The 23,565-nt window shown below is 40.9% G+C and overlaps 1 protein-coding gene across 7 annotated transcripts in view; it reads left to right on the top strand.

The window, feature by feature from the left end:
- The window catches only part of DLG3 (discs large MAGUK scaffold protein 3), a 53,858-nt gene that overhangs the window by 10,398 nt on the left and 19,895 nt on the right, over positions 1-23,565 (top strand). For all 7 annotated transcript variants that reach the window (XM_070784562.1, XM_070784561.1, XM_070784560.1 and 4 more), the window contains one exon: positions 18,526-18,640. In XM_070784562.1, the coding sequence (XP_070640663.1) occupies positions 18,526-18,640 (115 nt within the window). The remainder of the gene's footprint in view (positions 1-18,525; positions 18,641-23,565) is intronic.

Raw genomic sequence — 23,565 nt, 5'->3', positions numbered from 1 at the left:
CGTGCCAGCGGCTGCGCCCCTAATTCCTGTCCTCTGAGGAATTTTCTCCGTCTTCCCCTCCCCCACACCCGTTACTACCCCCCACCCCCGACCTGGCGACCTCTGGGAACCCCCGAGGTGGGCTTTGTATTCTCGCCCCAACCACGCCCGCTTTTGCTTGCCAGCGTTTTCCGACTGTCGCCGACTCCTTTCGTCCCCCCTCCCCCTTGTCGGGCCGGTCTTTGTCCCTTAGGGCTGCAGTGCCTGGGCTCCTGGGACACCTAGGCCCCGCTGGCCGGTCACTGAGATGGAGGCAGGGCCCTCCCCCGGGCAGGTGCTCTCTTCCTTGATGAGATTGGGGAGAGGCTGGCAGCTCTGTTGCAAAGCCGTGAGGGATGGAAAGCGCCTACCTTTGTCCTTTCCGCTGCCCCACCCCCACCCCTTGTTCAGCGCCTGCAGGCCAAGAAGAGAGGGGCCTGCCACCTTTTGCACTAGGCTCTTTTGATGGGGACTAGAGTAGGGAGATGACTAACAGGAGAGCTTGTTGATCTGAGGTACTGGGAAAGAGGGATGCAAATGGACACCTTGAGTCATTTCTTTCCGTGTTGGGTGTCCAGCTTAATGACAAGAAACACATTAGGGTTGTTGTCTTTATGATGCCTGCGTGTGCTGTTTGCTTCTCCGTGTAAACCTCACCATCTGATTTTTATTAGCAACCAATATTTATCCATTTCATGCCCACTGCTTAGGCAACCTAGGTTCTGCAAAGAAAATGGTTTCTTGTGTGTCTGTGGGGGTGTGTGTGTGAGAGAGAGAGAGAGAGAGAAATTGATGTGTTTTGGTTTTACTCACTGATACTGGACACAGGGAAACAATACTGTGAATTTGGTGGTAGTATGTTGGAAACTGGTAACTACATGTTTGTGTGAGTTTTGTTGGGAGAATGTAATTGGTTTCCATAAAGAGCCACAAGTTGTCCAGGCTGAAGGGATTCATTGCTCTCTGGGCATGTTTCTGAGCATTTATGATGTTTGTCGAGGTGCTGTCTTATGTTAGGTTTCTCTACCATTTGAGAAACAAAGCCCTTCTTCTCTTAGGATTTAGTTGAACCACTGTTGTTAAGGCTCTGCCACCCCAATCTCACTTCTTTCCTTGGTTTGGAAAATCCATCAGGGCCTCAACATGCAAACTCTTTTTTTTGCCCATAAAAAAAATGGACCCTTAGAAACAGGCCCAGAGGGACTATCAAGCATTCTATGTTGGGCTCTGAATTTTCTTTGATAAAGTGATAGTTTTTAAGAATAAGGACTGCATGTTAATTATTTTATAATTATGTTAAATACTGTTCTTTGGAGGATTGCCTCACATAGGCATTTACAAAATGAATAATCCAAATATATATTTGTTGGCTAAAATGGCAGAGACTTTCCATGTTATTGGCCAAATAAGTGTTCATCATTTGTATTTTTTTCGCAAGAAATGTGGGCACTGGAAAGGATCACGTAGTCCAAGCCCTCACTGTGCAGATCAGAACAGCGACAGGAAAGCAGGGACATGACTTGCCTAAGGTCATGAAGGGAACGTTGCTGAGGGTCAGCGATCAGTATAATCCTAAAGTCCACCACTTGGGACAAATCGTGCTTGGGAGTACCTAGAAACCTGAGACCTTTTTGGAGCAGAGAAAAGGAACAGGGAAACTAATAGAAGAGAGAGTGAGGGAAAGAAAAATGTATGTGTGGGGGAAGGTGCGAGTGATCACTGTGGTGGCCCCTGAGGCACCATTGCTCAACCAGTGCAGCCTGTAGCTAGATATCCTTTAGTAGGAGAACTTAAAAAAATAGCTTTAACTAATTAGAACAATCAGAGTAAGAACATTTTTTCTCCTTTTTTTTAACAGCTTAATTGAGATATGATTCATATACCATACAATGCATCCATTTAGGTGTACAATTTAGTGGCTTTTAGTATATTCACAGAACTGTGCATTCATCATCACAGTCAATTTTAGAACATTTTCATTACCCCTCTCTTTTGAATACATAGAGATGGTGCAAGCATTGTAAGGGTGATAAGTGTAGGACAGTTGCTTCCTGATGTATCTCATCTGGGCACTTAAGCTGGATGGCAGCTCTAACTTTGAAATATCTGGTTGCCTAATGGGTTGAACCCATAATGAAGATAGGAACCTTGTCTATCTATATAAACTTTGTATTATGCCTAGCATGGTTGCTTTATAAACATTTGTATGGAAGCTTTGGAAGATATTAAAATGGAAATAGAAGTGCTAAATGATAAGGTACCACAGTGAGAGATGCTGTTTAATAGTTTCACTGTTGATTGCTCCAAACTGTTGTGGACACAGCAATCCTACCTATTTAGCTAAAAATAGCATGATGTTCCTGGGCATGTATAATCCTGCTTAAAATTCAAATTGAAAATTTAAACACTGGCTCTTGGCAAAGGCTCCCTTCCAGTTTATTCTAAAATGAAAAATATTTTTCTGTGACTTGTGGAATTGCTCTATCAAGGGAAGGATGGGTTTCGTATTATAACATTTTTGATTTAGAAACTATCATCTCCTACATTTTCCTCCCTAGTTACTTTCTGTCAGCCTCTTTATAAACTGAGATAGTATTTTTCTGGAAAGCCCTTTTGTTTTTAGCATAGAACCTGAACCCCAAATCAGGGGCAGAGCCAGAAATTGGTCACTAAGGTAGCTAAACTGGGAACTGATCCTTTGTGACTAGTCTTTTCAACTGGAATGTAAATCCAGACAGGCTGGGGCGGGGGTACAGGGAATGAAAAAGAATTAAGTTTTCCATACTTACTTTGAAGTGCTGAAGAAGCACACTTTTCACCATGGAAACATGTACAGGTAAGGCCTGGAAGAGTTAAAGGATCAGTCTTGATAATAACTTGTAAGCATAAAAGGGATGTTTTCCCCATAACATTGAAGTAACCATCATATCTCCCCTGTTTGAGAATGAGGGATGTAAATGTAGCTGCCACCCTATCAGCATGATCTCTCTTGAGAGGGTAGAGGTGAAAGTTTATCAAGGCAAAGAATCAAAGTCCTGAAACTCCTACTGCCATCCTAAAAGAAGAAAGGAAGAAAATGAATTCCTGTTAACAGCATTTCTACACTGAACAATTTGAAGGCAGCTACTATTGTATTTATCTTTGTGCCCCAGCACCTAGTCCAGAGCCTGGCACATATTTTGTTGAATTATTGAGTATCTCTATGTTCTTAGAACCCGCCTGCCAATGCAGGAGACTTAAGAGACACTGGTTCGATCCCTAGGTTGGGAAGATCCCCTGGAGAAGGAAATGGCAACCCACTCCAGTATTCTTGCCCAGAGAATCCCATGGACAGAGGAGCTTTGCAGGCTATAGTCCATAGGCCTGCAAAGAGTCAGACACGACTGAAACAGCTTAGCACTTAGCACAGCCCTATGTTCTTTGGCCACCTGATGTGAAGAGCCGACTCATTGGAAAATACCCTGATGCTGGGAAATATTGAAGGACGGAGGAGACGGGGGTGATGGAGGTTGAAATGGTTGGATGGCATCACTGATTCAAAGGACAAGAGTTTGAACAAACTCCAGGAGATAGTGGGCTTCCCTTGTAGCTCAGTTGGTAGAGAATCTGCCTGCAATGCAGGAGACCCAGGTTCAATCCCTGGGTCAGGGAGATCCCCTGGAGAAGGAAATGGCAGCCCATGGACATGGAAAATGGAGAATCCCATGGACAGAGGAGCCTAGCAGGCTACAGTCCATGGGGTCTCAAGAGTCTGACATGACTTAGTGACTAAACCACCAACCACCACCACCAGGGAAGCCTGGCGTGCTGCAGTCCATGGGGTCGCAAAGAGACAGAGATGACTTAGTGACTGAACGGCAACAGTGTTCTAGATGGCTTTGTAAGCACTAATATCCATATGGGATAGGTGGTATTATCTCTATTTTCTGGGCTTCCCTGGTGGTTCAGACGGTAAAGAATCTGCCTGCTATGCGAGAGACCTAGGTTAGATCCCTGGGTTGGGAAGATCCCCTGGAGGAGGGCATGGTAACTCACTCCAGTATTCTTGCCTGGAGAATCCCCATGGACAGAGGAGCCTGGCAGGCTACAGTCCATGGGGTCACAAAGAGTAGAACACGACTGAATGACTAAGCACACACACACAATCCCTATTTTACAGATGACGAAAGTGAAGATCAGAGAGGTTGAGTGACTTGCTTAAGGTCCCACAGCCAGTAAGGGGCAGAATCAAAATTTGAAGTCAGATTTCCTGAGAACTTCGTGTCCCAGGCTTTTGCCAATAGACTGCCTTTCTCCACAGCAGAGAAGCTGTGAGCCCCCCTACCCTACCCAGAAGATACTCTCTGAGAGTCCCAATTGTTAGCTTTTTAAATCTTGATGATCACAAACTCCTATACCAAAGGAGGTAACAAAACCTGAGGGAGAACCCTGTCTCCTGCAAAAGGAAAGAGGACTTAGAAGACTGCCACAGAATGGTATTGTGGGGGATACCTCAGGAGGAGCCAAAAGATGAAAGTTGATTGGCTTGACTTAATATGTGCAGGCTTAAGAATACTAATGCAGTAAAATGGAGTTGTGTTTGTAATTCATTTTTTATGACCTTACAATTCACTCATTTAAGGGTGTAATTCAGTGGTGTAGAATTCACAGAGTTGTGCAACCATCTTGTCAATCAATTTTACATTTCACCACCTCGAAAAGAAACTGAATCCTTTAGCTATCTCCCACCCCTCCAACCTCTCCATCCCCCTCAGTGCTGCTAATCTACTTCTGCTTATATGGGTTTGCCTGTTCTGGACATTTTGTATGAATGGATTCATGTATTATATGGTCTTTTATGACTGACTACTTTCACTTGACATAGTGTTTTTGAGGTTCATCTGTATGGTAGCATGTATCAATACTTCATTTATTTTTATGGCTGAATAACATTCTGTTGTATGAATATATCACATTTTGTTTATCCATTTATGAGTTGATAGGCATTTGGGTTATTTCTACTTTTTGGCTGTTACCAATACTACTCTTTGAACATCTGTATGCATATAACTGGATCATATGGCAACTCTATATTTAACCTTTCGAGGAATACCCCAGCTGTTTTCCGTAGTGGCTGTGCCATTTCACATTCCCACCAGCAGTGTGAGGGTTACAGTTTCTCCACATCCTCGCCAACCCTTGTAAATGTCAGTCTTTTTGATTCTAGCCATTCTGGTGGGTGGGAAGTGGTATTTCATTGTGGTTTTTATTTGCATTTCCCCAAATGGCTAATGATGTTGAGCGTCTTTTCATGTGCTTATTATTTGCCAGTCAGTTTTGCTTTGCTTGGTCCCTTGATTCTCAAGCTGTTTACGAATTGACTTGAGACCAGAGCAAGCCAACTATGTCATTACTCAGGTGATTAGAGGGAGGCAGGAGGAAAGGTGCTACCTTTCACTCTTATCAACTGTGTGCTGGAGGGCTTGGGTGCAGATAATTTTAGCTAGGAATGCTGAGCTGATAAAAATGATAGGGCCCACCTTAAAAAAACCCAGCTTATTCACATACTGTACAATTCACCCATTTACAGTGTACCACTCAGTGGTTTTTAGAATGTTCTGAGTGATACAGCTGTCAATTTTAGAACATTTTCCTCACCCCTAAAAGAAGTCTCATCCCATTAACAGTCACTCCCTATTTCCCCCAAACTCCTCCCCTCTTCCTAGCCCAAGGCACCCACTAATCTACTTTCTGTTTCTGTAAAGTTTCCTTTTCTGGCCCATTCATATGAATGGAATCATATAATATGCAGAATATGCAGTCTTTTGCATCTGGCTTCTTTCAACATAGTTTTTTCAAGGTTCATCCTGATGTAGCATGTAACACTTCATTCCTTTTTAAGGCTGAATAATATTTCATCTTATGGTTATACCACAAATCGTTTATCCATTCTTCAGTTGATGGACTTGGGTTGTTTCCATCTTTTAACTGTTGTGAATACTGCTGCTATCAATGTTCATGGGAAGTTTTTGTGTGGTCATATGTTTTCAATTCTTTTGGGTATATATTCCTAGGAGTGGAGTTGCTGGGTCATAAGGTAACCACATTGAACAGTTTTGAGGATCTGCCAGATTTTGTCAAAGTGGCTACACCCTTTTAGGCCCACCCTGTTTTGCAAACTTAGAAGAGAAAAAAATGTTAGCTTTCTTTTCAGTTTTGCCTCCTGGGGCTGAACTTTATATACAGCGTGCGCGCGCTCGCTCCCCCCCCCCCCCCCCCCGTGTTTGTACTTGCGTACACTGGGCTTTTCTGGCTTCCATGTAGCTTAAGGACATGGTTAGCTAGAGTTGGCAAAGCATTCTGATTCTAGCTAGACAGGTGCTTTCTTGTCCTTGTTAGATGGTTTGAGACAAAATCCTAGGAACTTTGGTGTCTATAAAACATTGGTTCTTCTGATAGGGTAGAATGATTAGAATAATATAGAAAATGAATTATTTCTTATTTATTTATAGCTTTTTAGGATTTCTTAATTTAATGTGTTGCTTGTTGAAATCTTGACCCTGATATTTACACTGTTGCTTTGTTTGTTTAAAGCTTTAGACTTATATTCCATAATAGGGTAATTGTTTTATTGTTTTTAATAGAGAGATAGAATAATTTGGGCCTATCCCTGGTGGCTCAGACGGTAAAGAATCCGCCTGCAATGCAGGAGACCTGGGTTCAGTACCTGGGTTGGAAAGATTCCCTGGAGGAGGGCATGGCAACCCACTCTAGTATTCTTGCCTGGAGAATCCAGTGCACAAAGGAGCCTGATGGGCTACAGTCTGTGGGGTCCCAAAGAGTGAGACACGACTGAGCGACTAAGTACGCACACATATCATTGTCATTGAGATGAAAAAATATGGGTTTTGCTCCTTTTATCTTAAGAAAGGGAACCATCTTGGAGGAGTAGCCAAGGCCCTGGGTTCTAGTTCTGACTTTAAGCAGCTGAATGATCTTGTACTAGTCAACTTCTTTGGACCTCAATTTTCTGATCTATAAAATGATGGGATTGTGTGAAATGATCCCACATGTTTCTTCTAACTCAAATTCTGTGTTAGATAAGTGGAATTAAGTTGTGAATTCAATTCACAAGTTCCTGTTTGTGACTAGAGTGTTACTGAATCACAGTTTTGAGTTAATAACAATCTTGCATTAGTAAAGGTCTTGTCTTCCCCTCTTCTTTTGTGTGGTAAGACTTTCATCCTCTTGAAATGGATCTTTGTTTACTTTTCATTGAATTTAGATATCTTAAAAATGCAAACACCTTAGAGATTTGGGGATTTTTCAACTTCATAAAATTAACACATTTTGTATAAATATATACATTAGGGGTCTGCATACATGAGTGTCCTTCAGATTTTCAAAAAGAAGAAAGAATTTTGCAAATCTTGGGTTAAATAAACTAGATTATTGAGTTGTCTTGTAAACACTCAGAAAAAGAAGTGGTGAGCACTGAAACCACCATTGATTCACCAAGGTCAAACAAATCATGTCAGACTGCCAAATTGCCTTGATGGACAGGGTTACTAGACTGGTACATCAAGGAAATATGGTAGATGTGGTATATCTAGATTTCAGCAAGGCATTGGCAGGGCTTCTTTGTTTTACTCTTGGATAAGATGGCAAGGTGATAGTAGTGGTAATACGTTTAAGTGGATTTGTCTGCAGCTGGTTGAGTGATCACTCCCAGGGAAAAATGAAGAATGAGCCAGGAGCAGCATGGAGGGGAATTTCTAGTGCCCGTGTGTCCTGTCTTCATCCTTGGGCCTGTCCTTTTCAGTCTGCCTCCACCTCCCCCTCAGATTATATTTTATATTGTAATATATAATTTTAAAAATTATATTTCTCCTGGGTATATAAATATTACATTCAGATTTGTAGAAAATTGGAAAACAACAAAATACAAAGTTAAAAAAAAGCCCAAATCATGTGTAAAACTACCTCCAGAAATAACCTTGTATTTGTGTGTATTTCCCTCCAAACTTTTATATCTCATATAGTATATATGTATGTCTTTCATGTCTTTCAAGACTGGGATCATTGTATTTAAGCAGTCTTGTATCCATTCTTTTAACTTAGCATATGTCATTAATATTTTATTAAAGTGGTTCTTAATAATTAAATATTCCATCATGTGTGCACCATAATTCATGTAATCATTCCCTTATTGGAGGACATGTAGGTTGTTTGCAGTTTTTTTATTTTATAAATAACACATTGATGCATATCTTTGTATGAGGCTTTTTGTGAATCTGGGATTGTGTATTCAGAATGAATTCCTTGGAATGGAATTATTGGGCCAATGGATATGAACATGTTTAAGACTTTTGATATATTTAATATGTATTTGATATATTTCTCTATCTCCAGCAACAATATAAAAGTGTATATTTTGAGATCCGTGCTAAAATGGAGTATTATTTTTAAAATATCTGCAAATTAGGTAAAAATGTTATTTAATGCATATCTTAATTTGTATGTCTTTTTAATAATAGAATTGAACATTTCTGTGTGTGTGTTCATTGATCATTTTTTGTGTGTGGATTGCCTGTTCATACCCTTTCCCCATTTCCTTGTTGAGGTATATTTATCAGTTTTTGCATGCATGCTAAGTTGCTTCAGTCGTGTCTGACTCTTTGCGACCCTACGGACTGTAACCCGTTAGGCTCTTCTGTCCATGAGATTCTCCAGGCAAGAATACTGGAGTGGGTTGCCATGCCCTCCTCCAGGGGATCTTCACTGACCCAGGTATGGAACCCGTGTATCTCAGGTCTCCTGCATTGGCAGGTGGGTTCTTCACCAATAGCGCCACCTGGGAAGCAGTTCTTACTGACCCATAAAAGCTTTAAAGTAGTCAGTCATATATGTTGAAAGATTTTTCCCATTTTGTACTTTGCTTTTTATTTTATTTTGATGTACAGATGTTTTGTTTTTATGTAGTCACATCTATCAGTGTTTTCTTTTTTGTGTATTTTGCCTCTGCCCATAGCTTTGGAAAGGCCTTTCTTACTCTGAGAGAAAATAAATGTCCACTTTTTTTTAAAAAATTCTAGTTGTTTAATGTTTTTCTTTTTGCATTTAAAACTTTAACTTGCTGGGACTTTATTTATGATGTAAGATAGGATACTACCTTATTTTTGCTCCAAATATTTTAAGAAATTACCTTGGAACCATTTATCAGATAATCTATTATTTTCTTGCTGTTTTGGAGTGCCACCTTTATTATGCACACGCACACACAACCACACTCACGTACTCATAATTTGGATTTTGGGTTTCTTAATTCTGTTCTGTGATATTTTACTCTGGGATTATCAGTTACTGAGAAATGACCACAGATGCTTTGACAATAACCAGAAGGGTCTTTCTCTAGGTCTCAGTTTCTGGGTTCCTTCCACAGAAACTTGACCCAAAAGATCCAATTGATACCCCAATAAACATTGTCAGATAATTTGTGATCCTGTTGGAGTGACCACTGTGAAGAATAGTTGAATCTAGACTCTCAGTTGACATGTAAAACATAGAAATCAAGGATTTCCCTGGCAGTCCAGTGGTTAGGATTCTGCACTTCCACTCTAGAGGGCCTGGGTTCGATTCCTGGTTGGGGAACTAAGATCTTGCAAGCTGCTGGGTGCAGCTGCAGCCACAAAAACCCAAAACAAAACAGAAATCAGTTACATACCTATGGCTGATTCATGTTGATATAAGGCAGAAACCAACACAATATTGTAAAGCAGTTATCCTCCAATTAAAAATAAATAATAAAAGAAATCAGTTACATTAACTCATTAGCAAGCTTAGTCATAAAATGTTGTGTTTCAGTCACTATATTGCAATATTTCTGTTAAGTGGGAAAGATTGTTGTGAACAAGAGTACCTGCTACCTTCAGAGCAAGGAAAGGTACAATTCTTTATTCATTCTCGTGTTTTCCAGATGAGATGTTTTGTCTTGGGGTGATTCTACATAGACTTTGACTTATGGGTTAAAGGAGCTAAAGGCTTTATTAATCTTGTATTTATTTGAATACGCTGTATGAAATTCTTTAGAAATAGAGAAAAGACCCTATTTGAAGCTTTTACCCTGATCTCTGTTTGGTGATTCAGTATAGGGTGAGAAGAGCCAGTGGCTAGGTCCTATGAAAAACTTTTTCTTAGCTTGATATAAGATCAAAGCATTTTTATGCTACTCGTTTCAGACCAGGTGGCTGAATGTCATGGCACCTTATATAGTACAGTGCTTTTGCTCAGTGCCCTTCCTGCATCCTCACTAAGCTCGTTAGGGGACAGAAACATCCAGTCAGTAGGAATAATCTGGAATTTTTTATGGCATGCTGATATGGATTGTCTTGTTTTCTGTTGGATTCCCAGTATCAGGATGCTGTCCAGAACTCTGGTAATGTGTGTGTATGGCTGAGGAAGCATTGTGACAGTGGAGGGACCAAAATACAATGACACTGAAGTTTCTGTCCTGGGTTAGTCATAGTTCTGAGCCCATTGTTCTAAAAGTAGAGCTGAAATTTTCTTCAAGCACCATTTGCCCATATGGAGACCTGTTTGCCACTTTTCTGCCCTCTCATATAGCCTTAAATTCTTTTTGTTTCAATTTATACTCCTTACATTGGTATTTTTTGACCCAAAGAATGTAGAATTATTTGCAGATGTGAAGATTTCCTTCTTGTAGATCATGTTAAAAATTTTAATTAGACTAGTCTTAGGTTTGATTTCTTATAGACCGCATTGATTTGATTTTAAAATCATAATTATGTCAAAATCAGAAGGGACCTGAGAAATGGTTTAGTTTTAAAGATGTCAGATATTTTAAATAGTAGGCTCCATAATTGGAAACTAACCCAAGTAATAGGCTTCATATTATTTTATAGAGACAAGTTTGTGATTCTAAGAAATGTGCTTTTTGACGATTCATATGCTTATCTCCACACTGACATATAAAAGGTATCTTCTTTATTGGGCTTATTTTACTTTTGGCTCCATTCATTTCTTTTGAAAACATGAACTATGTTGTTGGTACTGCTGCTTGTAATTCATACAAATCCTGAGGGTTTGCATTCCACAGGCAACTGTGGAAACCTAAAACACTTCATACTCATCAGAATTTGTGACTCCCTCACATGATTCCTCTGAGCTCAGGGCAGCTCAGCAATGGCAAATGAGGGCTGTGTGAATTTGAGATTTGAACACCTTCACTTCCTTAGGAACAAATGAGTCTTTGGGCAACTATTGACTTATTTTGTGATGATAGCAAACCAAGACACTGTGCTGCTACTCAGCCCTGTCTTTTACTCAGTATTTGTGTGGGAACTTAAGGTCAGCAAGTTACATTTCTCTTTTTCATTTTATTTGTATTTGCGTCTTTCCATTGTTCCTGCCTGTCACAGTCTGTGTGTCTGAAGTCTGTCATCCAGTTGTTTCCCCACCTTCATTGTCATTTCTGAATTTGGTAGGCATGGCTTTTATTTTATTTTGGAGCATTTACCTTTTATATCTTCGTTCACACCATAGGTAGTCAGTGCTGCATGCTCTTTGTTGCTTCTATTTGTTTCTTGTCTCTACAACATTTTCCTACCCATAATCAAATAGAACCAAATAAGTTTTCTATAGTTTGAGGAACTGAGCCCCTTTCAGCGTTTCCAAATTACTGACAAGTGTCATTTCTAATACCAAGAAGACAATTTTTCTGTCATTAGGAAGGTAGATGCATTTGAGATCAGAGTCTTAGAGGGGAGATGGCTTTGGAGGCCTGGTTATGTGTCCATTTCATAGTAGTGAACATTGTAGTTTCAGTCCTCTTTGATGCTGTATTAGGCTATTAAGTAGGTCTTGAAAGCTCTGATATGTTAGTGTTTTGCAGAAGTGGTTTACAGTTTTGTTCAGTTTTTACCCTTTTGGGGTGAGTGGAAGGAGAAAGTTTTGTGTTCTTTTTCCATACATTAGTTCCTGAGGAGCCAGAATTTGAGAATTACGGTGTCCAGGTTTGTCCTGTCAGATCTTTATAGCAAGTTTACACATTCATTAAAGGTTGTTGACTCAACAAGGGTGCTAATTGCTATGCTAAACTTTGAGAAGGAAACAAAAAACACATCAAGGAGCTTATAGTTTAAAAAGGAAATGACATCACAAATTCTGGGCACTAGATTTTAAAAAGGGAGAGGTAGTGGAAAGCCTGGAAACCATGTTAGATGAAGAATGTTTAAGGAAGTAACAATATTTAGCCTGGAAAAGAGAGAACTTATTTTGAGGACATGATGGCCGTTCTCTATTATGGCTGATATTATCCCACCTTTTCCTGGTCTTTTAGGAAACAACTCAGAAGCTGCCTTTGATCCTTTCTCATTCTACATCCAATCAGATGTCAAAATTTCTCTCCTCTGGCGCCAGCATATTTCTTGATTCTTGCCTCTCTTTCTATCCTCAGTTGCCCCCACACTATGTCAAGCCTTTGAAGTCACTCTCTGTACTAGTAGAACAGGTTCTTGGTCTCTGTTGCCTTTGTCCCTGTTTTCCTTTCTATATTATGTTCTCAGAATAATCTTCCCCCAAACCTAGTTCTAATTGTATTACTTTCCTATTTAAACACTTAACAGTGGTTCCCAAAGCCTAGTAAGAAAAGCCCTTACTCAAACTATTATAATTTGGCCCCCAACCTTCCATCACTTCCCCTTCCCCTGTTCACACTCTACATTCTATTCAGTCTTATTCAGTAGTCTTGGAACCTGTTCCAGGCTTTCCAAGCTCTTTGATTTTCTTTAAATTGTTCCTTCGTACAGTTATACAGAAGAGAATCTCTCATGTTTATGCTGTTTTAGACACCAGAATAGGACCAGCTAACAAAAGAGATGGCCCTCAATCTAACAATTTTCTCTTGAATAATGTCTAATGATGAAATAATAGAGAGCTTCCCAACATTGGATGTATTTGAGCAGAGACCGGGAGCTAGCTGGTTTGGATGCTGTAAAGCAGGCTGCCCACCCCCAGGCTGTAGGTGCTAGACAAGAAGAGAAAGCATGGTTCTCTGCTCTGAAGAAACTTACATCTACATGTGAGGCACCACGCTTATTCTCCCCATGACAGCCAAAGTGATATACATACACACATGTTCATGTCATTCCTTTACTTAAAATCTTTCAGTGACTTCTTCCTGTTACTCTTAGGATGGATGCAGAAATCCACAAGGTCATGTATAATCTGACCTCAGTCTGCCTTCCTAGTCTGATCTGCCAGTATCTCCTTACTTCCCTGTGATCCAGATATTTTTTACCCCCACATATTTTGTTTCTTCTATCTGGAATGCTTTATCTATCCCTCTTCCCCTGGCTAACTCTTCATCCTTAAAGACTCAACTTAAATGTCACTTCCTCATGGAAACCTTAGTTAACACCCTGCTATCCCCCACTCAGTAGGTTGGGTCACCCTGTTAGTCTCACAATCATAACTAAAGTTGTAATTAAATAGTTGTTTCTTTCATTATTGTAATTTCTAGGAACCATTTGATTACCTTTATATTCCCATCAGCTCTCATAATGCCTGGCACACAGTAGACATTTAGTTAATATTTGGATAAATAAATGAATGAATAAAACTTCAGGGTGGTGAACAACATAAAGGATATTCAGTGTCAGGCAGGGAGGAAAATTTCAGGACAAGGGAGTAATAGCTAGGAATGAACAAATTGTGTTCAAGAGTTGCAGGCAGGTTAACTCAAAAGAGGATTCTGTTATTGTATGCCAGAAACCAACACAAAATTGTAAAGCAATTTTCCACCAATTAAAAAAAATAAAATGTTTTTAAAAGAGGATGATCTGTCTGATGACACATGGGCTAGATCAGCTAAAAGTGATAGGATGATGGTTTTAGCAGTCTTTGACATTTTAGTTGAGATTTAGTTGCTACTGAATTATTATAGATACTTGGATGAGGGGCTCCAAGTTGGAGTTTTAGGAAGGCTTTTCAAATAAGAATCTTAAACTGGACTGGAATTTGGAGAGCCTGGGGGCAGACTACCAGCTAGAGCAATACAGCAGTGGTTCAGAGAGGAGGTAACTATATGACCTAAATCCAGGCAAGAGATGAAATATTAATGAGAAAACAAAAAGGCAATGACAGTGGAAATTAGAAAGAAAGAGATGGATTGAGGAGGCAGTTAGGAAGAACATCAGCAAAACTTGAGGAAACACTGGTTGTGCACAGGGGAAAGGGGGCTGTTGTTTCCAGTACCAGGGAGATTTGGCTTGAAATTATCAAGTAGGTGGATGCAAAGTGGTCAAAACTAAAAGTGGGTATTTCTAGAGGTAGATAGAATGTCATATAGGTACTAGGACAATCCCTTTAAATCAGCAATTCCACCCATCGGTAAACCTTTCCTGTGATTATGCAGAGAGAACATTTGAGGTTCCTTTTTGTCTATTCCAGAATGCAGTTTTGGCTTTACTTTCACATAACCTAAATGCTTATTAAAGTTTTTTCTCCCAAAACGAAAGATCACTCTGTCCTTAAAGGTAAGTTCTATTTCTTCAGGATCAGAAAAGCTGCTGGAAGCTTTAGAATAGCAGTTTATCCTTACTTCCAGTTAGAAGGGTTTCAGAATGTTGGGGTTCAGTTTAGTAGTGCCAATCAAATTTTTTCATGTGCATGTAATTTGACCCTACAGTTTCAGTTCAAGGAATCTATGCTATAGAAATGCTCATACAAATACACAGAGCAGCACTGATTGTAATGTAAAAAATCAACAATTTAAATATATGTCAGTTGGGATATGACTGAATAAATTATGATCTGTCCATAATATGCAATACTATGCAGCTATTATAAAGAATGAGGTAGATCATGATTCATGTCAGTATAGGTTGCCATGACATCAGAGAATGAAAAAAGCATGTGAATCTTTGTGAGTTGTTAATGTATATAAATGATATATACAGAAAATAAGTCTGGAAGGATACATACTAAAAATCCTAACTAGTTGCTTCTGGGCACTGGGATGGGGAAATGATAGAGGAATGTCAAAGAAAAAGAATTTTTTTTAATCATATGCTACTTTTATAATTTTAAAAAGTGTAAACTCATTAGCTTTCTTTGCAGGCACATTGGACAGAGGCCTCTTTAGCATTTTCCCATGGAATTTGCAATTATATTACCATTTCTTTTTTTATGAAAGCTTTCCAACCCTCTTGTCTTACCTTCTTTTTGAGACTGGCTACAGAATACTTACCTTATCTTTTCCCTGAACTAACAAAATTCAATTTTGTAATCGAGACCAGCAGTTTCAAACTTTATTTGGCATCAGAATCACCTTTATACTTGTCAAAAGTACAGATTCTTGGGCCTACTCAGTAAGTTCTGAGTCCGTGTGTCACGGGCGAGGGTCCAAGATCCTGGTTTTTCCAGAGGGCCCCCAGGTGGTCAGTGAGGAACCCTGTTTGGGGAATGATGTCTGACTGTCCTCCTTACTCCCACCTCCTTTTCTCTCTGTGATTAGTAAAGAGAATGAGGGAGCAATGACTCACTGTGGATGTCTTTTGTGGATCACAAATAGTTGGGTTCATCTGAATGGGAAAAAATAAATATAACACAGTTTAGTAGACTTAAGATTTTAGTAATAAATATTCTTTAAAATAGCCTGTTTGAAGTAGGACGTTTGGGTTATAGATGCTGGTCTGGTGGGCTTCTAAGGCAATGACTTAGGCCTAGGATATGCCTTCCAGCAACAGGTTTGTTTTGAGTGGAAGGGGAAGTGAGGCCTTGGCAAATTGTGAGGTCTTAGAATTCAGATACTGTTTAGGTGAAGCTTTTGTTCTTGGGAAATGATGCCTCTAATATTAAGATGAGGTACTATCTATCTAAAGACTATTCTAAACAGCTTTTTGTTAAAATTATTTTCTCTTTGTTATAAACCAAGTTTGCTAATCAGATGCCCACTGTGGGTTATTGGTATCTCAAAAAGGTGTTTAAAAAATATATACTCCATTTGCTTTCAACAGTAAACCTTGGGAACAAAAGTAAATGGGAATACCTCTTAACTACCTTTCCAAGCCCTCAGTGAAGCTGACAGCCATCAGTTAAATAAACTATTAGGTTTATTAGTTTGAGAACAGAAGCATCGACTTGGGCACAGTTTTCTAATTTGCTTCTCGTTTACCCAACAATCATTTATTCAGAGGCTATTCTGTGCCTACTGGACATTAGATAACTCTGCAAATAAAAGCCAGAGGCCCGTGAGCAGCTAGAACTCTAAGGGGATCATCTGAATGGGGAAAAGTGAATAAAACACTGTTTAATAGATTTGAAAGCTTAGTAGCATGTAGAAAACAGAAAATGACTTCCTTAAAAGCAATAGCTTTGTTCTCTTTCTATAGTCTATTTTAAGTGGGCCCTCTGGCCCAGTGTTATCAACCTTGGATTAGGAGCTTGAGGAAATGGTGGTTTGGTGGTTGTTTTTTAAAGGGTTTTTAAAGAAATGTAATTACTAAGCAACTGCCATGACCTGCTGCTAAGTTGGAGTTCAATGGGCAAGCAATTCCAAAGAAGAGAATATATAAACAAGTTGGGAGAGGGGAAAACAGCTTAAAGATAGATTGGGTGTTTTTTCCTGCATTCAATGCATATTTCTGCCTTTTACTTATCTTGTGCAAGAAAGGGCTGCTTGGTCAGAAATATCTTTGTTTCACCTGGTCTTCTCTCAGCCGGTGAGTGGGGAGGAGGGCCAGAAAGAGCCAACTAGAGAGGGTTGGGCTGGAGGGCTGAGCCTTAGGGTGGGACCCGTGCCTGGGCGGCTCTGGAGGTAGATAGCCCTGCTGCTGTCCAGGGCTGCTATGACAGATTGCTCACCGCCCTCTACCTTTAAATTGGGACACCTCATTGATATTGATGTGTTGCCTTGTAACCCTCAGAACAGGGACATTGTCCAGCTGCTGTCTCTCTTCTTTCCCCCCAACATTTAATGGGTGAGTCAGTGACTTAACTGCTTCCTGCAGGATTTCAGGGATGGGAGTAAGTAATGAGGACAAATCACCATAACACCAGTGCGTGATGAATGAAAGAGCACACAAATTTAACCAGTTGGCTTCACTGGTACCAGAGTGAACAAAAAGAAAGTTGGTTGGGAAGAGGAGATTTGTTTGAGCTAGAACTCGATTCTCTCCCCTTTAGGCTTTTTACTGTTTCCCTTTATACCCAACTGAAGGTCAGGTTGCTTTGCTGAGGGGAGGGGGAGTGTCAGGTGTTGGAACAGGTGTTCTGTTTTCTGCCTGTAGAGTCGTACAGACTAGATGGGGATGCTTCTTGCCAGCCCTCTGTGGTGAATGAAAATGCTTTTGTGGAATTTTTTCCCCCTGGAAATGTGGTTGTTTTTTTAAAGCAGTTCCCAACCTTCAACCCCCTAGTATAAACCTTCAACCCTCTAGTATTGACTTCCTTTAAAATCAGCTTCTCATAATGAAGTATGCCTCTTTTCTATCATTTTCACAGTCTGTGCCTTAGAGATATCCCATTTTATGTGGCGATCATAGACCTGAAAAATGTGTGAGGTGTGTGTTTGAGTGTGTGTGTCTGTATGTGTGTGGTAAATGTGAATATCACATTTGAGATGTACTAAGAGAATGCCACAGTAAAGTAACCCTATAAAAAGCCTTTTATAGTAGTTGTATGGATAGAGTTCATTTTCCTTTGTCAGGTTTTCTTAAATTGGATATAAACTTGGAGTCACCATTCCAGAATGATGAGGCTTTTTCAGGCTATGTGATGGTGTCAGTGGGCTACATAGTTGGTCACAGACTTATGATCCTACTGACTAGATGATTTTGGAGGAGAGATATATCAGCAGACTTCTGGGTTTGGGAGAATTTTTATTGTGATGTTTGTTCAATTGTTACTGAAGCCAAAGACCCTGCTTGTTAAGAGGGAAATAATTCAGGAGACCTTTGTGATCTCCTTTTCTGATTGTGAGGTTTGTTTTTACCTTTGTACTGCATTCCATTCTCCCCCCTCAAAAAAAAGTCACCTAGAAACAGATCATCTTCTTTGCCTAATAATCATATAATGGCCTCAGGTCTTTTCCTGCCCTTCCACCCTGCGTCTCAGGGCCATCTGTTCTCTGCAATCCACTTTTCGGGAAAGTCTCCTTTCCCATCTGCTCTCCTTGGGTCTCAGTGTCTGCTCTAAAGATTTATGAAGGCTGCTCTTGGACCTCTTTCCAGTTATTTTTTAAGATCAGTAAGCTTTTTCCATTCGATTTGTCCAAAAGTTACTATTTTTTCAGGTGTATTCTTTCATTCTTTCACTCTGGGGGTGGAGAGAAATCTGTCTTTCTGTGCTTGCCAGAGGTACTCTGCTTATCAAAGCAAAGATTGACTGGGCTGGCTCTGGCTGCTTTGAAGCCAAGGGTCCTCTTGGCCTTTTGGCCGCTGGCAGATAGGCTCAGTGCAGCTCCTTGGGTTCATTTTTTTCCTGTCCTTTCCCTTGTCTCCCTGACAGAGTACAGTCGCTTTGAATCGAAGATCCATGACTTGCGAGAACAGATGATGAACAGCAGCATGAGCTCTGGGTCTGGGTCCCTGCGAACAAGTGAGAAGAGGTCCTTGTATGTGAGGTAAGTCTCACTTTGGAACACTAGGCTTTGTGTGGCATGAGGGAAGCTCCGTGCCAACCCAGCCCTTCTTGTTTAACTAGTGGGATAGGGAGTGTGTACTCCCAGTACTAAAACAACACTTTGCACTGTGTGCTCAGGTTGTGTACTTTATGGTCAGTATCTCCTCCCTTTTGTGAGCTGGCTTCTTCATTTTCACTCCTGAATGACTCAGTATGGGAAATTTTCAGTGTACTCTCTAATTGTAAAAGACTGTTGCTAGTCAGCATTCAAATAGCACTCAAATGTTCAAAGTACTTTGCTCACAATCTGTGATTTGAGGGGAAACTTGGCATTCCCACTTCCACATATGCATAATAGACATCAGACTTTGTATCCGAACATATCAGCTATCACTGTGTTCTGGTACAGGGTCTCTTTTAAGAGACCAAAGAACTGACAGGTTGCTACATTCTGTTTTGTTTGTTTTAAGTTGTGTTTGCTCACTCCCTGCTGCACTGGTCTGCTGTAAATGAGTCATGGAACATAGGATGGGATGATGTACCTTCCACAGGAAGGGCGGGTGGAAAGGATATATAGCGTTGGATTGCTGCTAAAGCTTTTCAGAGATACTGCCCAAGGTTGAGCTTGTGACCCTTGAGGCACATAATAATACTTTGTCAGGTCAAAGTACAAACCTTGGAGTGTTAGATTGCTAAATGAACACTATGGACTCCTAGAATTAGTGATAGTTTTCTTCTTCCTGCTTGGGCTTCTTGGCAAAACTCCAACAGTCTGGGGTAAGTACATTGTATCTCTCCAAGGGTAGAATCCTCAGAGAAAGAAGCAGGATTACTCCTCTGAGGTGTGTGTGTGTGTGTCCTCTGAGGCTTGTGTGTTTGTGTATGTCTGTGTGTTTGTATGTGTCTGTGTATGTTTGTGTGTGTCTGTGTTTTAATGCTTGTATCAAACTCTTGGGTTGAACTTTTTCTAGTGGTCTCTGATACCAGGTTGGGGGCGTGGAAGGGAGGCTACACAGTTGCTAGTTGCCTGGCAACGTGACATCTGTTTTGTCCTTGGGGTTTGAGATGACGATAGCCAACCGATGTAAATGCTAATTGCAGTTTTTCTCTCGGTGCTTGATTTTCTTTTTCCTCAGTTGCTAGTCCCTGACCCTCCTGCGGGGAGAAGAGCCAAGGGAGTCCAGATTTGAGCCTCAAGCCCACTAGACTCCTTCATGGTTCTTTTCTAGAATGAACCCTCAGCTTGATTCCCTCTGTGTTGAGAGCAGCTTTCTTCACGTTTGCTGTGAAGAGAGGAGAGCGGGAGGAAGGCTGGGCTACTCACTGGTGGTCTTTTCAGTCTCCTGTTTTCTGTCATTCAGCCCTTGTTCTGGGTCTGCAGCCTAGACATTGGGGTGCCAATGGGGGGATTCATATGTGCTGTTGCCTCCCTCAAAAGGGTAATACTTATGTGACTTGGTCAGAATTGTTCCATTCCTGTGCTTCCAGCCCCCGCAGATGTGGCACTCCAGTGTGCGTGGGAAGCTGCTCTTTAGGCAAGACGGTTTCTTTGGAGAGCTTTATTTTTAGATTTCCCCTCTCTGCCTGTCCTGCGCTAGAGCTGTCCTTGCCTGGGCAGGGGGAGTGGGGCATCAGCTCCCGACCTACAAGACCTGGAACACCCTTCTCTGGTCCTAGCAAGGGACACATTCTGTCTGACTCTGGGGAGAAGGGTGGAGGCTGCACTCTGTTTCTAGTGAAGCAGTTTATACAGTTTATATCATCTGCTCTTAACCTTATCTAGATAACATCTGTATCCTCAGAGGAAAGTAAATATGGTTTAGAATAGTGAACATTTGTAATCACTAGAATTCATCAAGGGAAATAATATTTTATGGTCAGAGTAGTGAGCTAAGGTATTTCGCTAAGCTAACCCTCTACCAAAGCTTGGAGCCTGGCTCACTCTAGTGCCTGTTTTTGGCCTTTTTTTTTTTTTTAACTTGACAGTGGCTTCCTTTTGTTCAGCATTTAAACATATTCAAGTTCCTTCCATTTTTGAAAAGAAAAAAAATTTCCCTCGATACCAACAGTCCTGTAAACTATTGTCTTGTCTCTCTTCTGCTGACCAGATTTGCCAAATTATGTGCCAGGAAACACTGGTTCCTCAAGATGTTAAGTATTGTGTGAAAAATCAGTGGTTCAGTAAGTTGGGCAAATGCAGGATTAAACAGAGGGAGATAGGGTTCTTTACTGTTCTTTAATCTCCAGGAGGGACTATACTAAGCAGTGTTTCTCCAAAGATAGAAGCATAGAAGCCTTATTTGGAGAAATCAGTCTTAGCATCCAGGCTGGAAAATGTTGCAGTCGTCTGTACTTGCTGCTGCTACTTCTTCAAATTGTCTCTCAGTAGGAAAGGAAGTGTGCATTTGCTTTTCAGCATGATGGTGTGGTCCCAAGCAACTCCAGAAGACTCTGGAGGGGCAGAAGCCCAACTCTTTTGGGGTGACTGGTTCAATGATTCTCTGCCATTGGTCTGACCTCTTCACCACAGTACTTTTCATGAATTTACCAGTTTTCTTCTTTAAAGGCTCTCTTTCTACCTTGCTGACCATTCTTCAATACCTTTAATTAGCTCTGCCCCACAGATAGCAGTGTCATTTATTTTCACAGCTTCAAATTCTTTCATCATGTAAATGACAACTCTGATCCCTTTACTGAATCTGAACTCCAGACCTGCATATCAACCACTTGCTGGACATGTGCCTGGTGCTGCCCTCCCAGTGCTTCAAACAAGCAGTGTGTTCCAAATGGACCCCTCCCCTCCACATACACACACCTACTCCTCCTCACTGTCCTTATCTTAATTAATTGCATCACCCTATCATGTGGAAAAGGGATTGGATTTGTTCTGTCACCCAAGGCAGATCTCAGTTCTACATAAGGAAGAAAGAGCTAATGATTAAAACTGTCTGAAAATGGAATAGACTGCTTTTGGAGATAGTAAATATGATCCTTTGTCACTGGAGGTGTTATGAAAGAGGCTGGGCAGCCATTTGTCTGGGGTTGCAGAGCATGTTGAAGCTAATGATCTGCTCAGAGGCTTTCAGTAGTTCCCAGTGTCTTCAGGATGAAGGGGAACAAACATTTAGGGAATACGTGCTCTGCATTGGGACCTCTGTTAGTCTCTTTTAATAATGCTACACAGTAGGTATTGTTCTCATTCTGCAGGTAAGAAAACTGAAACTCCAGTTAGATGGCTGAGAAGTTCCAAAACTGGAATTTGAACCTGGTTGTTCTGACCAGAATATGGTTCTCTCAGCAGTTCCCAAACTTACTGATAGGAATCAGCTGGCATGCTAATAAACATACAGATTCCTAGGCTCCTCTCCTATCAGTTTGGATTCACCAGCTTTGGGGAAATTATTTTTAACAAGTAATCATAATACTTAGGAATGATGACTTATTTGTCACAATAGACGTTTATTTCTGTTTCACTTGAAAACTGAGCATAATGCTTACTTTAACTCCTGCTATATGCAAAGCAGTAAAGCACAGGGTTGAGAAATTAAGTGTGGTTGAGGGGGTAGAGTCAAGGAAGCAGGAGAAGTGGTTCCTGCCCTCCAGCAGCCTACCATCCACACAGAAGATAGTGTGCAGCAGGTGGTTAAAGTAAGGAACCCTTTTCATGGGAGTTTCACCTCTAATTCTATTCTCTATTGCTTCCCCTTCTGACATGAGCCTCCTCCCTTCCCTTCCCCCGAGTCTCTATCCTCCTCTCATGTGCATGGGCTTGCAAAACTATTTTGAAGCAAATACCACTCTCTTGCAGCTGCACCAAGGCTGTAGCAGGTGAAGCCCTAGGGAGCTACAACTGCACCGATGACAGGGGAAATGAGATTTGTGGAGCAAGTCAGCAGGAGAAAGGACAGATAACAGTGCTTGGAAAATGAGACTTGGTTTTAAAGTCACTAGTGACTTAATGGAAAGGCCTTTCCCACCCTTCACCATACTAAAAACATCTCTTAAATAGTATAGACAGGGTGAACAGAGGCCCTCTTTGTGCCCAGTCTGGGGCCTCTGCTCTTCTGGTTCATTTGCCTTCCATCCTGGAAAAGTCCATAGAAATATGCTTCTCCAGCCTTTTGCTCAGGGTCAGGGTGACCAGGTCAGGTTTAACTCAAGCTGTTCTGATGTGAAGGTAGTAAAAAGACACAGGGAAGTTCAGTGTTCCAGAGACCTCCAAGTTCTATGTTCATATTTAATTAATTAATTTCATAAATAAGCAAAAGACCTTGTCCTCCAAAGATTACCAAGAGGTTTGATAGTACATTTGTGGAAATAGTTTTTGAAAGTCTGTTCCTGTTAACCTGGCTACATTCTTATGCAGCCACTGGACGGCATCAGGCATTTTGGGAGTCCTGGCCTTCTGGCTGGCCATCTGCCATCCCAGCCTTCTTCCCCCTCTCGGAAGGAAATCATGCCCTATCTGTAGTCCTGATTCAAGAAACAGTGTGAGAGTCATCAAAGAAAGCTGGAAGACGCTCCTTCTTGTTAACAAGCATTTGTTACGCTACTCTGTGCTTAGCCCAGGATTATGCTTGAGGGGGTCCAACTTTGTCTTGCTCATTAATGAGTTTCAGTTGTGGATTAAGATGCCAACAAGGTATAATATTGACAGGCTTCACTATCTGATGCAATTGGAAGTGATGATAATCTGCATCTTAAAAAGCAACAAGAATTTATATAGTGTTGGGGGCTACCAGAAGATGGGACAGTTTCATGTATCAGTGATTCTGGAATTGCCTGTCGTATACCCCAGACACCAGTCCTAGACACATCATCACCTCAGCTGATCCAACAGGTGCTATGAACCTTGAATATTTACACATCATGAACCTGTGAATGCTTCTCTAACTTCATAATTGCATTCTAAGGCCTGAGACCCTG

Source organism: Bos indicus, chromosome X, assembly GCF_029378745.1.
Source record: "Bos indicus isolate NIAB-ARS_2022 breed Sahiwal x Tharparkar chromosome X, NIAB-ARS_B.indTharparkar_mat_pri_1.0, whole genome shotgun sequence".
NCBI lineage: Eukaryota > Metazoa > Chordata > Mammalia > Artiodactyla > Bovidae > Bos > Bos indicus.
The sequence above is the reverse complement of the archived record's forward strand: the minus strand, read 5'-3'. Positions and strand labels throughout refer to the sequence as shown.